General features: G+C 58.6%; 1 protein-coding gene across 1 annotated transcript; it reads right to left on the bottom strand.

Annotated features, from left to right (window-relative positions):
• Positions 1-1,174: 1,174 nt before the first annotated feature.
• Positions 1,175-12,303, bottom strand: LOC137486727 (vasoactive intestinal polypeptide receptor 1-like). Its single transcript, XM_068212189.1, has 13 exons — positions 12,080-12,303; positions 9,806-9,917; positions 6,984-7,091; positions 6,080-6,189; positions 5,317-5,414; positions 4,783-4,915; positions 4,036-4,189; positions 3,472-3,532; positions 3,141-3,207; positions 2,945-3,036; positions 2,619-2,748; positions 2,317-2,358; positions 1,175-2,138 (listed from the first exon to the last, which is right to left on the bottom strand). The coding sequence occupies exons 1-13, from the start codon at positions 12,146-12,148 to the stop codon at positions 2,046-2,048; spliced, it is 1,269 nt and encodes a 422-aa protein (XP_068068290.1). The 5' UTR covers positions 12,149-12,303; the 3' UTR covers positions 1,175-2,045.
• Between the last annotated feature and the right edge of the window lie 7 nt (positions 12,304-12,310).

Here is a 12,310-nt window from a genome sequence, read left to right as displayed (position 1 = left end):
CCGAACACAGCCTCAGGATCGTCTAGGGTGGAAAAAATCTCTGAGAACATGAGGATCTTTGGAAGAAATTCCTCCCTGTGAGGGTGGGCAGGCCCTGGCACAGGGTGCCCAGAGCAGCTGTGGTGCCCCTGGATCCCTGGCAGTGCCCAAGGCCAGGCTGGACGGGGCTTGGAGCAGCCTGGGGCAGTGGGAGGTGTTCCTGCCCATGAGCTTTAAGGTCTCTTTCAACACTTTAAGACCCCTTTCCAGGATCTTTTGCAGCTGCAGGGCGAGGTCCATGCTGGAAGCCTTTGGAAAACCTTTCCTGCAGGCTGAGGGTGATTCCCAGTCCCCTCCTGGACCCACACTGGGCTCCTGTCCTGCAGGGGCTTCAAAGTCCCATGGGGTTCAAAGCCCAGCCAATCCCAGAGGGTCATTTATCACCCCAAAACCCCTGCAGCTGGAAATAGGTGCAAATCCAGAGTTTTTCAAAGTTTTATGGACACAGGAGTTCCCATTGAGCATCCCCAGTCCTGCTCAATCTGCTGCTGTCTCATCCCTGCAATCATCCCATCCTCACTGATGATGGAGAGGGATTCTATTGACCTCAGGTCCCTTCCTGGCTGCAGACAGGGATTTATTTAACAGCTCCTGAGCTCCTCTGGAGGGCTCCTATCATTCAGGATGTGCTGGCTCTGGAGGGGTTTGTAATGGAACATCTCCCATCTCACCTCAAATCAGCTCTGGGGCTCTGTTTGCTCTCAGTGCCTTCCCAGATGGGATCTCTGGAGATCCTGCAGTCTGGACAGGGGCCAGCAAGTGGGGTTTATTTAGGGAAGGACATGTGGCACCACAGAGAAATGACAATCCAGGCAGAGTGAGAAGCAAGGACGGGATCGGGTGGCTCCGGTCTCAGGAGCATGGGAGAGGCCAGGAAGTTTGGCAAAGGGCATTTGGGGCCTCTCTCGCCCCTGGAGGCACCATTTGCCAGGGTGGGAGCTCAGTCTGAGAGGATGAAGGATGTTCATGGTGGTGGAACAGGCTGTGGGGTGGTGGGGGCAGCTGTGACCCAGAGGGGGCAGGGCACCCCAGGGCCTCTGGGACAGCTTGTGGTGCCCCCACCTTGAGCTCTTCCTCACCTTCCTCCTCCATTTCCTCTCTGTGAGCTTCACCAGGCAGGGGAAAAGCAGAGATTGCCTGGGAGGTACTTCCAGGCATTCCATCATAGACAGGGTCTTCATCCTGCAGCACCCCCAGTCCCAAATTCTCTGGGCTTGTGGAACAAACCAACCCTCTGAGAAGTGAGGCTGGACTTCAGAATGAGATTTTATTGGCAAAACCCTTCCTATCCCTGGAAAAAGACCCCCCAGTGAAGCCAGGTGAGACCCATTCCTCAGAGCAAAGGACTTTTGAGCTCTCCTGGCAAGGGAACATCTCAAGTTCAATCAACCCACACGAGAAAGGGAAGCATTTTGGGAACTGGGGAGGAACTGGGTCTGGAGGCCATTGGGGATCTGTTGTAGAGGTGTGGGGTTTTGCCTCTCTCTTCCCCCATCCCCAGGGGGGCTCCTGGCTGTGTTTAGGAATCTTCCCAGAAGAGAAATTATTTTCTGAACCAAGGAAGGGGGAAAACATCCATCAGTGAATCCCTTCAGTATCGGTGCTGCTCCTTCTCCTTCAGTGCAAACAAAAACCACCAGCTGTCCTTCGGCAAAGAATTTTTGTGTTTCCTTCCCAGTTTCAGGCAGAAAAGTGGAAAACTTCCCTTCTCTTTGCCTGCTTCTCAGTGAGCAGTGAGAGCTCTGGGGGTGAGGTGCTACCACAGGGTGCAAGATCCACCAGCACCGAGCAGGCAGAGCCACTCCCATGGTTGTTCCTAACACCCTCTGAGGGTGTCAGACCCAGAACCCCCAAAATCAGGAGGGGCTGGGTCTTTCTGGTTGTTCCAAACACCCTCTGAGGGTGTCAGACCCAGAACCCCCAAAATCAGGAGAGCTTGGGTCTTTCTGGGGCCGCGGCCATGGAGCTGCTCCTCCAGCAGCACCATTCCAGGAACGCTGTCCTGGTCACGCTGTGAAGTCCTGGGTGGCCAGATTGAAGACGTTGCTCTCCATGGATCTTTGCCATGTGCCCCAGTTCCTCCTGATCTCAGCCTGGACCTGCACCAACACCATGGGCAGTGCTGGCACCCAGGGACACCGAGCAGCTCCCAGCGGACGGGAATGGGGGGGCAAGGGGAGGGGGAACTGTCCCTGCCAACCTCTGGATTTGGGGCACCCTTGGGGTGTCCCTGTGCCCGCTGTGGTGCCTGGGGTTGGGGTGGGGACACACACTCACCTCCCCGTTGAGGAAACAGTAGAGCAGAGCCACCAGGAAGCCCTGGAGAGGACAGCAGAGCAATTTTCACCCAGAGGAAGGGGCTGGACCCTTCCGTGCTCATCTTCTCCCTGCCTTTACCTCCTCCCACACCTCTGACCCACCACAGAGGAAATCTGTGCCGGGTTCTCCAGGCCCAACCCTTGTGCCCTGCCCCAGGTGTCTGGGGGTACACTCTCCCAAAAGAGGCCCAAGCCCCACATTCCAGGGGCTCCTGGTGTGATTTGGGGTGGGGCCATGGGGCCTTTCCCTGCCCATCTCACCTGGTAGGAGCCGAGCACCAGCTCAAAGTAAAGCCGGGCGTCCACGCCCACGTGCTCGGGGAAGAGTGCGAACACCACGTAGTGCACCCCGAAGAGGGGTATGAGCAGCAGTGTGGACTTGGTCAACCTCCTGTGGAGAGTGAGAGGGGTCTGGGTGCTCCTGCTGCCCCGTGAGACCTCCCCAAAACCTTGGTCTTAACCCCAAGCAAGTTCTCTGTGAAAGGCAGGTCTTGGAGGCTCCAGGACTGTCCTCTGTGCTCCTGCAAGGAGGGTCCCTCTGCCCTGGGACCCCAGACCCCAGGGTGGGCACAGCCCTGTCCCCTTACATGTACTGCTGCTTGTGGGTTCTGCTGAGGTCCGGGCACCGGATCTTCTGTGCCAGCATCCTGGTGACGTTGAGGAAGATGAGGAAGTTCACCTGTCCCAGAAGACCACATCTCAGGCTCTGCACAGCCCCTGGCCAGGTCCCCTAGCCGTGTGGGACCCTGGCTCTGGGGTGGGACTCTCAGGGGATACACTCACAAATATGGCCAGGAGGATGGGAGCCTTGATCACCCACCAGTACAGGCTGGAGTAGTCATCCCAGCAGCTACAGGACAGGAGATGGCTCTGGCACCCGCTGGGATCCACGTGGCCCAGCTGTCCCCCTGCCATTTCTTTGGCCAGACCCCTGACCCCTTTGCACCCCTCTTGCACCACAGGACCCACCAAAAAACAGAAGCGACATTTAAATAAAGTGCTGGCCCAGTCCTCCCCTCCTGAGCATCCCACGCTAAAGGTTAATTTCCCTACACTTGGACTGGGACAGGTGGCTGAGGTGGCCTGGGCAAGGCCAAGGGGCAGCTGCTCTTACCCGTGGTTGTCATACTGGAGCCTGGTGAGCACCCACACCACGACTGTGACCATGGGGACACCTGCATGGACAGGACACAGGCAGGGATGGTCCCTCCTCTGGGAAGCCCCTGTGCCACCCCTCTGTCCCTTGTCCCCGGAAACACGTGTCTAGCTCAGTTCTGGATGTGGCAGTAAGGTGGCAACCTTCTCACCTTCTCCAGGAGAAGGAAATGGTGCCCACTGATGGTGCTGTGTCTGTGTCACCTCCTGGCCACTCTCCTGCCCCCACACTCTTCCATCACACCCAGGCACCTGGGATGGGTGTTCCCAGCCCCAGGTGGGTGTGGGAAGAAGGGAGGACCTGTTCTGGTCAGGCCACGCTTCCCCAGCAGCTCTGGGGTCTGGCAGGAGCAGGTGGGTGCCCACCAAGGCCTTGCAGGAGATGTTGGGGTGGGGACATGCTGGGAGCAGCCCTGGGGACCTCTGGCTGGGGGCCTCTGGCCAGATGGGTGTCAGATCAGCCATTCCCAGGTGGTTCCTGCCTGGGGATGTGCAGGGACGTCCAGGCTGTCCCCAGGCTCACCCCAGCCCATGAGGATGTAGCCCCAGGTGTAGCTCCTGTCGCAGGTGAAGGTGAGCAGCAGCAGCGTCTGCAGGTACAGCCCCTCAACCAGCAGCCAGTAGAAGTTGGCCAGCACTGAGTACTGGAAGAAGGCGATGGCTGCTTTGCATGTCACCTGCCAGGGGAGGAGGGGACGGCTCAGGGTGCAGCACAGCCTGTCCTGGGGGCACAGGGGATGGTCACCCTCCCATCCACCCTCTTGAGGACACGTGTGATGACCTTCCAGTGATGACCTTTCAGTGCAGCCCCAGGGACTCTGTCCCAGCCCCTCACATCACCTGCACCAGGGTCTGCTCTGCCTGTGCCCCGCGGGCAGATGACCACGGGCTGGATCTTTAAAAACCCTGTGGCTGTGTCTGTGTCTGTGGTGTTCTCAGTGTTGTATCTTCACTCAGGGGTTCCTGATTTGAATGAAAACCTCAGATCTGAGCAGTACCTGGTGCTGGTGGGCTGTGCTGAGCTTTAGCCCCACTGGGGACACTCAGCCTGAGGCCAGTGGCGGTTTTGAGGACAGAACTTGTGCCCTGCACGGAGGGAAATGCAGAAATGCCGAACCTCCCCAGGGCCACCCAGGACAGAATTTCCTCCATCCCACAGCCTCTCTCTCCTCTCTGCAGTGATAAATCCCTCCCGGGTCCCAGCAGCCCCTTCCCAAGGAGCCCCTGCTGCTCTCCCTGCCGCGTTCCAGGGCTGGGGTTTGGGATTTACCGTGGACATTGTACAGTGATCGATGGACTCATCCGAGAAGAGGACGCGGTCCTTGATGAACACGGCTGTGCCCCGCAGGATGAAGGAGGTGAAGAAGTGGATGTGGATGGAATTCCTGGTGCAGTGCAGCTTCCTGCAGGAGGGACAGATGGGCTGGGCCTGAACAGGGGTATAGGAGGTGCTTTGGTGTCCCCTTCCCAGGGATCACTGCTGATGATGGTCACAAAGCCCTGGAGAAGCTTTCCTGCACTAAAATCAGGAAGAACAGGGTTGTGCTGTGCTTGGAGCTGCTCAAGGACAAGGGAACATCCCAGAAACCTCTGGAGAGCCCAAACCTGCAGCAAAGGGACATCTGCAAAACCAGAACTCGAGAGGGCCACCAGGGTGCCATTCCTCTCCTGCCTTCCCAGTTTTCCTGTTGGCTGGGATGGGTCCTGGCTGCTCCAGGAGGGGCCAGGCTGGAGGCAGCCCTTCCTGCTTGGATTTATCCCTTGTCCCTCCAGCCCGTGGAGCTGGAGCAGCTCCCAGCCCTACCTGAAGCAGCAGAAGATGCCGATGGCCAGGAGCAGCGCTGCCAGCGACGTGGAGTAGCCACAGGTGTAGAGCACCTTTATGGTGACAAAATGGCCTCTCTGGAAGAGACAGCACCAGTGGAGTGAGGGCACAGGGACTGGGAAGTGCTGGTGTGGGACAAGCAGGGACAGCTGGTAGGCAATGGGATAACCTGGGAGCATCTCCATGGCTCTTTGCCCAGTGGGCAGTGTGGGGCCATGGGGACATGGGGACACAGGGACATGGGGACATGAGGACATGGGACCATGGGGACATGGAGACATGGGGACATGGAGACATGGGGACATGCGGACATGAGGACATGGGGACACGGAGACATGGGGACATGGGGACATGAGGACATGGGGACATGGCGACATGGGGACATGGGGACATGAGGACATGGGACCATGGGGACATGGAGACATGGGGACATGGAGACATGGGGACATGCGGACATGAGGACATGGGACCATGGGGACATGGAGACATGGGGACACGGAGACATGGGGACATGGAGACATGGGACCATGGGGACATGGGGACATGGGGACATGGGGACATGGAGACATGGAGACATGGAGACATGGGGACATGGGGACATGAGGACATGGGGGCATGGGAACACGGGGACACAGGGACACAGGGACATGAAGACATGGGGACCAGGGGACATGGAGACACGGGAACACAGGGACACAGGGACATGGAGACAGTTCCCCACAGCCCCAGGGGCCCCATGTGCCTTGGCCTCGGTGTCATTGTTGCTGCCAAGGGTCTCCAGCTGGCAGGCGCTGTGGTAGGGGGGGCTGGGGGGGCTCCAGCCCCACTCAGTGCAGTTCCTCTGGATCAGCCCTGCAGGACAAGGAGGGACCTCAGGGGAGCCACAGGTGTGACCTCTGATGGCACCCCCAAAATGCCTGGCCTGGAACAGACAGGGACAGCAGGGTGGTACCCATGGGCTGTCCCATCCCTCCCAGACCCCATTGCTCCTTCTGGACCCTATCACTGCCCCTTCCCTCCCAGACCCCATCCCTCTATCCCAAATGCCATTGCTACCCCATCCTTTCTGGATCCCATTGCCCCCTCTGGCCCCGTGCCTGGAGCTGCCAGGAAAACTTTGGACAGGGTGTGAAAGCAAGCACAGATCCCTCCAGCACAAGGGAATTGGGAATTAAGGCTATAAAAGTGCTCATTCATCCTGTGAGGGCTCCATCGAGCCTATCCTGAGCTGTTCCTGCCCCAAAGCAAACATTTCCCAGCATTTCCCCAGTTACTCCTGTCTGAGGAAGTGCCGGAATGTTCCGGGTGGGAGCTCTCCTTCCCACCCTCCAGGAGGGATGGAGGCAGCTGGGATCACTGGGATGCGTGGGAAAGGAGGGCAGCAAGGGGACTGTCCTGGTGTCACCAGGATGGAGGATGAGGACACCAAGAGCTCCACCCACAGAGGGATGAAAGGATTTGGGTCCTGCTGTGGCAGCTCCCTGAATCTCTGCTTTTCCTGTCCCTGCCGGGGCTGCAGTTTACACCGAGGACGTTTGTTTGGAGAGGCAGGAGCTGTGGGCTGGGAGGGAAGGGCTGCGGTGGCTCAGGGGGCCCTGGCAGGGTGGGTGGGTCCGTGGGATGAGCGATCCCCGCTGGATTCAGACCTTTGGACTTCTTGAAGACGTTCAGGATCTCGGGGCAGGCGACACCTCGGGACTGGCCAAGGGGCAGGGCGGGCCAGCAGCTGACCCCGTCCCACTCGGTCGGGCAGCCTGGGGAGGGAGAGGACGGCGGTGACACCAGGAGGGGACGCGCGGGTGACACCGCAGCCCCGGCCCCGCGCCACCGCTGTCCCCGATCCGGGGCCAGGCCGTGCCCGCAGGAGCCGGGAGCATCCTGGCTCTGCTCCTGGGAACCTCGGGATCCTCTCCCGGCGCTGGGATACCCTTTCAGCGCGGGACCTGGGACCTGCGTCAGACCGACCTCCTGGGGGAACACCCTGCGTGTGGGACAGGCTGGGATGTGCCCGTGGCTCCAAAAATAACGCGGGGGATTTTTGCACCTGGAGGCTCAGCTCGGGATGTGTCCCCAAGGACAGAAGGAAGTCATACAAGGCTTGCTGCGAGTCACCAGCTTAAACAACTTTTGCTTCCCTATCCAGCACTGAATTCCTGTTTAAATCATTCTCCAATTTTCTTGGGAATGAGCACGGCCAGGCAGACTTGGGGCTGGGGGAATTCGGGATGCAGCAGCCCAGGATGAGACAAGGACATCCCATTCCAGGCCAGCTCCTGTCCCAGCACAGCTCCATCATTAACCCTGCAGATCCACATTATTCATGGAGCCATGGTCCATTCCCAGCCAGGGAATGTGGAACTGGACAGGTCTGATGAATTTCCCCTGATTTCAGCCTGGGGATGTCAGTCCTGGCAGGGAGGGATTTGCATACACAATGCCAAAGTGGGGCTTGGTTTTTGCTCTGGAGGATCAGGGAAGTGAGCACAGAATTGGGATCAGCACTGAGAGCAGTCACTTCATTTCTTGGAGTCGTGGGAGTAGGGAATCCTGGAATGGTTTGGGTTGTAAAGGACCTCAAACCCCATCCAGTGCCACCCCCCTGCCATGGGCAGGGACACCTCCCACTGTCCCAGGTGCTCCCAGCCCTGTCCAGCCTGGCCTTGGGCACTGCCAGGGATCCAGGGCAGCCACAGCTGCTCTGGGCACCCTGTGCCAGGGCCTGCCCACCCTCCCAGGGAACAATTCCTAATTCCCAATATCCCATCCATCCCTGCCCTCTGGCAGTGGGAGCCATTCCCTGTGTCCTGTCCCTCCATCCCTTGTCCCCAGTCCCTCTCCAGCTCTCCTGGAGCCACTTTAGGCCCTGAAGGGGTTCTGAGCTCTCCCTGGAGCTTCTCCTCTCCAGGTGAGCACCCCCAGCTCTGCCAGCCTGGATCCAAAGGAGCCTTTGGAGCCTCTCCAGGGACTCCTCTGGAATCTGTAGCCCCCATAATCCAGAGGATGTCACAGAAATGGTGCAAGGAATGGAAGAGGAAAGGCTGGGAGAGCTGGGGGTGCTCACCTGGAGAGAAGAAGCTCCAGGGATGGAGGGACAGGACACAGGGAATGGCTCCCACTGCCAGAGGGCAGGGAAGGATGGGATATTGGGAAGGAATAAGGAGATCCCAGAGCCCTCCCACCCTGTCCATGGGATCTGAGCCTGTCCTGGAGTCACGCTCCCCACGCTGGTGCATGCAGGGAAAGGGATGAATGCAGCTCAGGTGGACGGGGGCAGCAGGAACCCAGGATTAAATCCAGATTTTAATTATGCATTCCCGCTTCTTGGATATTTTCCTGCCATGAGATTCCTTCCCCTTGGCTGGCACAATTCAGGTTGCAAAATGGACCTTTTCCAATCAATTTGGCTTTTCCCTGCTAATCTGAAGGATAAATGACATTGCTGCAGAGTTACTTAAGCATTTATGCACCTTCATATGCATTTATTGCTTAATTTTTCCACTGCTATGAGATGAAACCCCTGGAATTATGCATTCCTTATTCTCCAGGTGACAATTTTTGCCTGGAATTTGGGCCATTCCACTTTTGGATGGAAACTGAGATGCAATTTTAAAAAGGATGTCCAAAAGCAGCACTTGAAAATTGTTTTTTCAACCAGTTAATTTGTTTAAAATCCCAGATATGGGAAAATTGAGCTGCTCAAAAAATGTTTGGCAGTAAAATTTACTGAATTAGGAAGGGGAGCAGATGTGAAATGGTGACACCACGGAGTGACCCTGGTGCTGGTGGCCACAGCCCTGACATTGGTGCAAGGGGATCGAGGGGACTCTGCAGGGGCATGGACTAATCCAGCACTGCCAGATTCCATGAATCCCTCCCTGCGGGGGTGAGAAGCTCCAGGGAGAGCTCAGAACCCCTTCAGGGCCTAAAGGGGCTCCAGGAGAGCTGGAGAGGGACTGGGGACAAGGGATGGAGGGACAGGACATCGGGAATGGCTCCCACTGCCAGAGGCAGGGATGGATGGGATCTTGGGAATTGGGAATTGTTCCCTGGCAGGGTGGGCAGGGCCTGGCACAGGGTGCCCAGAGCAGCTGTGGCTGCCCCTGGATCCCTGGCAGTGCCCAAGGCCAGGCTGGAGCAGCCTGGGACAGTGGGAGGTGTCCCTGCCCATGGCAGGGGTGGCACTGGGTGGGATTTAAGGTCCCTCCCGATCCCAACCATTCCAGGATTCTCTAAATCCACCAGGGCTGAGTTCTGGCTGTTGTTTGTGTCCCTCAGTCCCCTCTGTCCCATCCCAACAGCATTTTGGGGGCTCTCCAGGGATTCTCCTTGACCTTTGCCTTGGTGCTGCTCTCCATTTCCCTGGAAGTCCCAAATCCATGCGTGCTCTGCAATCCCCTACCATGGGTCACCCTCCAGGGACCCCTCAGGAATTTCTCCCTGCTCCCAAGGGAGCTGATCCCAGGCTCACCCTGCCCTGCCTGCCCTGGGCTGTGGCTCTCGCTCCGGATCCTCTGCAGACATTCTGCCTCCCGCTTCTGGAACTGGAGAACCACGGAGCAGTCGGGATGAGTCCCCTGCACCTTGGGGAGAGGAAAGGGCAGGCAGGAGAATCATGGAATTGTGGAATTGGCTTCATGGAATTGTGGAAATGGAGTCATGGAGCTGGTTTGGAAGGGGCCGCAAACTCATCCCGGTGCCCCCCTGCCAGGGACACGGACAGCTCCCACTGTCCCAGTGGGATGTGGGCACAGCAACCCCACATTCCCAGCTCTGGGCTTTGCCAGTAGAGCTGATGGAACACCAGGGAGAATGTCCAGATCCCAAAGATGTGAGAGACGTGGTGGCTGCAGGGATGGATTGTCTGGGAATCCCTGCTTTGGGATTTGCCTCCTCAGCTCCCAGCTGGAGAACTGGGAGACTGAGGCTGAACTGAGAGCAGGCCAGGAACTCTGTCTGTCCATTCCCATGTATCCTTGCCCATTCCCGTGTATCCTTGCCCATTCCCAGGTGTCTGTGCCCATTCCCAGGTATCCCTGCCCATTCCCAGGTATCCCTGCCCATTCCCAGGTGTCCGTGTCCATTTCCAGGTGTCCATGCCCATTCCCAGGTGTCCCTGCCCATTCCCAAGCATCCATCCATGTCCATTCCCACACATCTCTGCCCATCCCAAACATCCCTGCAGCGTCCAGGTTCAAGGCTGTCTGGGACAGGGATCTGGGGCCAAGACCTGGGGTTGGGTTGCTGATTGTTTTAGGTGAGGGGCCAGAGATGTAAAAGCTGGAGAAACAGAGGGATGAGGGTGGATCCCAGAACTTCCCAACAGAGGGGAGTGTGGGACATTGGAGCACCCCTTGGCTGAGCCCTGCCCTGCCTTGTCCTGGCCATGCAACTGCTCTTCAGGGTCCCTTCACCTCCCCCAGGGGATTTTGTTTCCTTTTCCTGCCAAACACAAGAATTCAAGGGAATTTCCAGCCTGGAAAAGGCTTTTTGGGGATAGCTCTGGGCACGGTACCAGGAAGTCTCAGGAATTCTCCTCCTCCAGTCTACCAGTGATGGAGAACATGGATGAGGCAGGGGGGTTTCTCTCACCCCTCTTTTGCTGGGTTTGATTTGTTATTTATGGCAGCAGGGCCAGGACGCTGTTCCCAGGAACAGGGAATGTGCAGGGCTCCCTTACGAGCTACCTGCAGGGCAGGGAATTCCTGCTGTGCCTCAGTTTCCCCACTGGAAGAGGCCTGATGCCATCAGTCTCCAAAACCCTCCAAGCCTCCAGTGCTCCCACTGCCCAGCTTCCCTTCCCCTTCCCCTTCCCCTTCCCCTTCCCCTTCCCCTTCCCCTTCCCCTTCCCCTATCCCTTCCCCTTCCCCTTCCCCTTCCCCTTCCCCTTCCCCTTCCCCTTCCCCTTCCCTGTCCTCTTCCCCTTCCCCTTTTTTCCCTTTCCCTTTCCCTTTTTCCCTTTTTTCCTTTCCCTTTTTTTCCTTTCCCTTTTTTTCCTTTCCCTTTCCCTTTTCCCCCTTTCCCTTTTTTCCTTTCTCTTTCCCTTTTCTCCCTTTCCCTTTTTTCCCTTCCCTTTTTTCCCTTTCCCCCCCTTTTCCCCAGAGCAGCCTGACCAGCTCAGGGGTGTTTCACTCACTCTGGCAGCACAACCACCCCAGTGCCCCCCATTCCCACAGAGATTTGGTGCCAGCCATTCCCATGGCCCTGTCCTGGGATGGGGCTCACCCACAGTTGTCCCTGGCCCCTGCACCCCCAGCCACCCCAACCCCTGTGCCTGTGGGTGCTCCCCAGGGAGCTCAGGGCTTCTCCAGGGGTCTAGGATGCTGGATGATGTGGGGTGGAGGATCCATTCCCAAGGGATCACCCCTGGGACCTCTGCCCTGGGGGGTCCCTGAGCACGGCCCAGTCCTGCGGGGTCCCAGCACCACCCTTGTCACCACATTGTCCCCAAGAGCTGTGGGAAAGTCCCCAAGGGGGGCTCGCAGGGCACCCCTCAGGTCGGGAGCACGAGAGATGGGGATGGGACGGGACGGGACGGGATGGGATGGGATGGGATGGGGTGGGACGGGACGGGACGGGACGGGACGGGACGGGACGGGATGGGATGGGATGGGATGGGATGGGATGTGCAGCACCCACCCTGGGCAGGAGGACCCTTCACTGCTCCCAGCAGTGGGAGGTGGTTGGCATGCGGGGACTGCCAGTGCCCCCCACCTGTCCCCGCGTTGTCCCCAGGGCCACTCACCTGAAGGTTGGGGAGGAGCAGCAGGAGCAGCAGCGAGCGGGGCTGGGGCGGCTGCCAGGGACGCCCCATGGCTGCAGCCAGTGGGGTCCCGGTTCTGTCCCCGAGGCTCTGGGGACAGCCCAGCTCCTCTTCCACGAGCCGGGGTTCTGGGGCTGCCCCAGCACCTCCCTGCCCTCTCCCCTCTGCCCTTCCCAGCCCTGTCCTGCCCCGTGTCCCTCAGGACCCTTCCGT

This window comes from Anomalospiza imberbis, chromosome 22 (genome assembly GCF_031753505.1).
Source record: "Anomalospiza imberbis isolate Cuckoo-Finch-1a 21T00152 chromosome 22, ASM3175350v1, whole genome shotgun sequence".
Lineage (NCBI taxonomy): Eukaryota > Metazoa > Chordata > Aves > Passeriformes > Viduidae > Anomalospiza > Anomalospiza imberbis.
The sequence above is the reverse complement of the archived record's forward strand: the minus strand, read 5'-3'. Positions and strand labels throughout refer to the sequence as shown.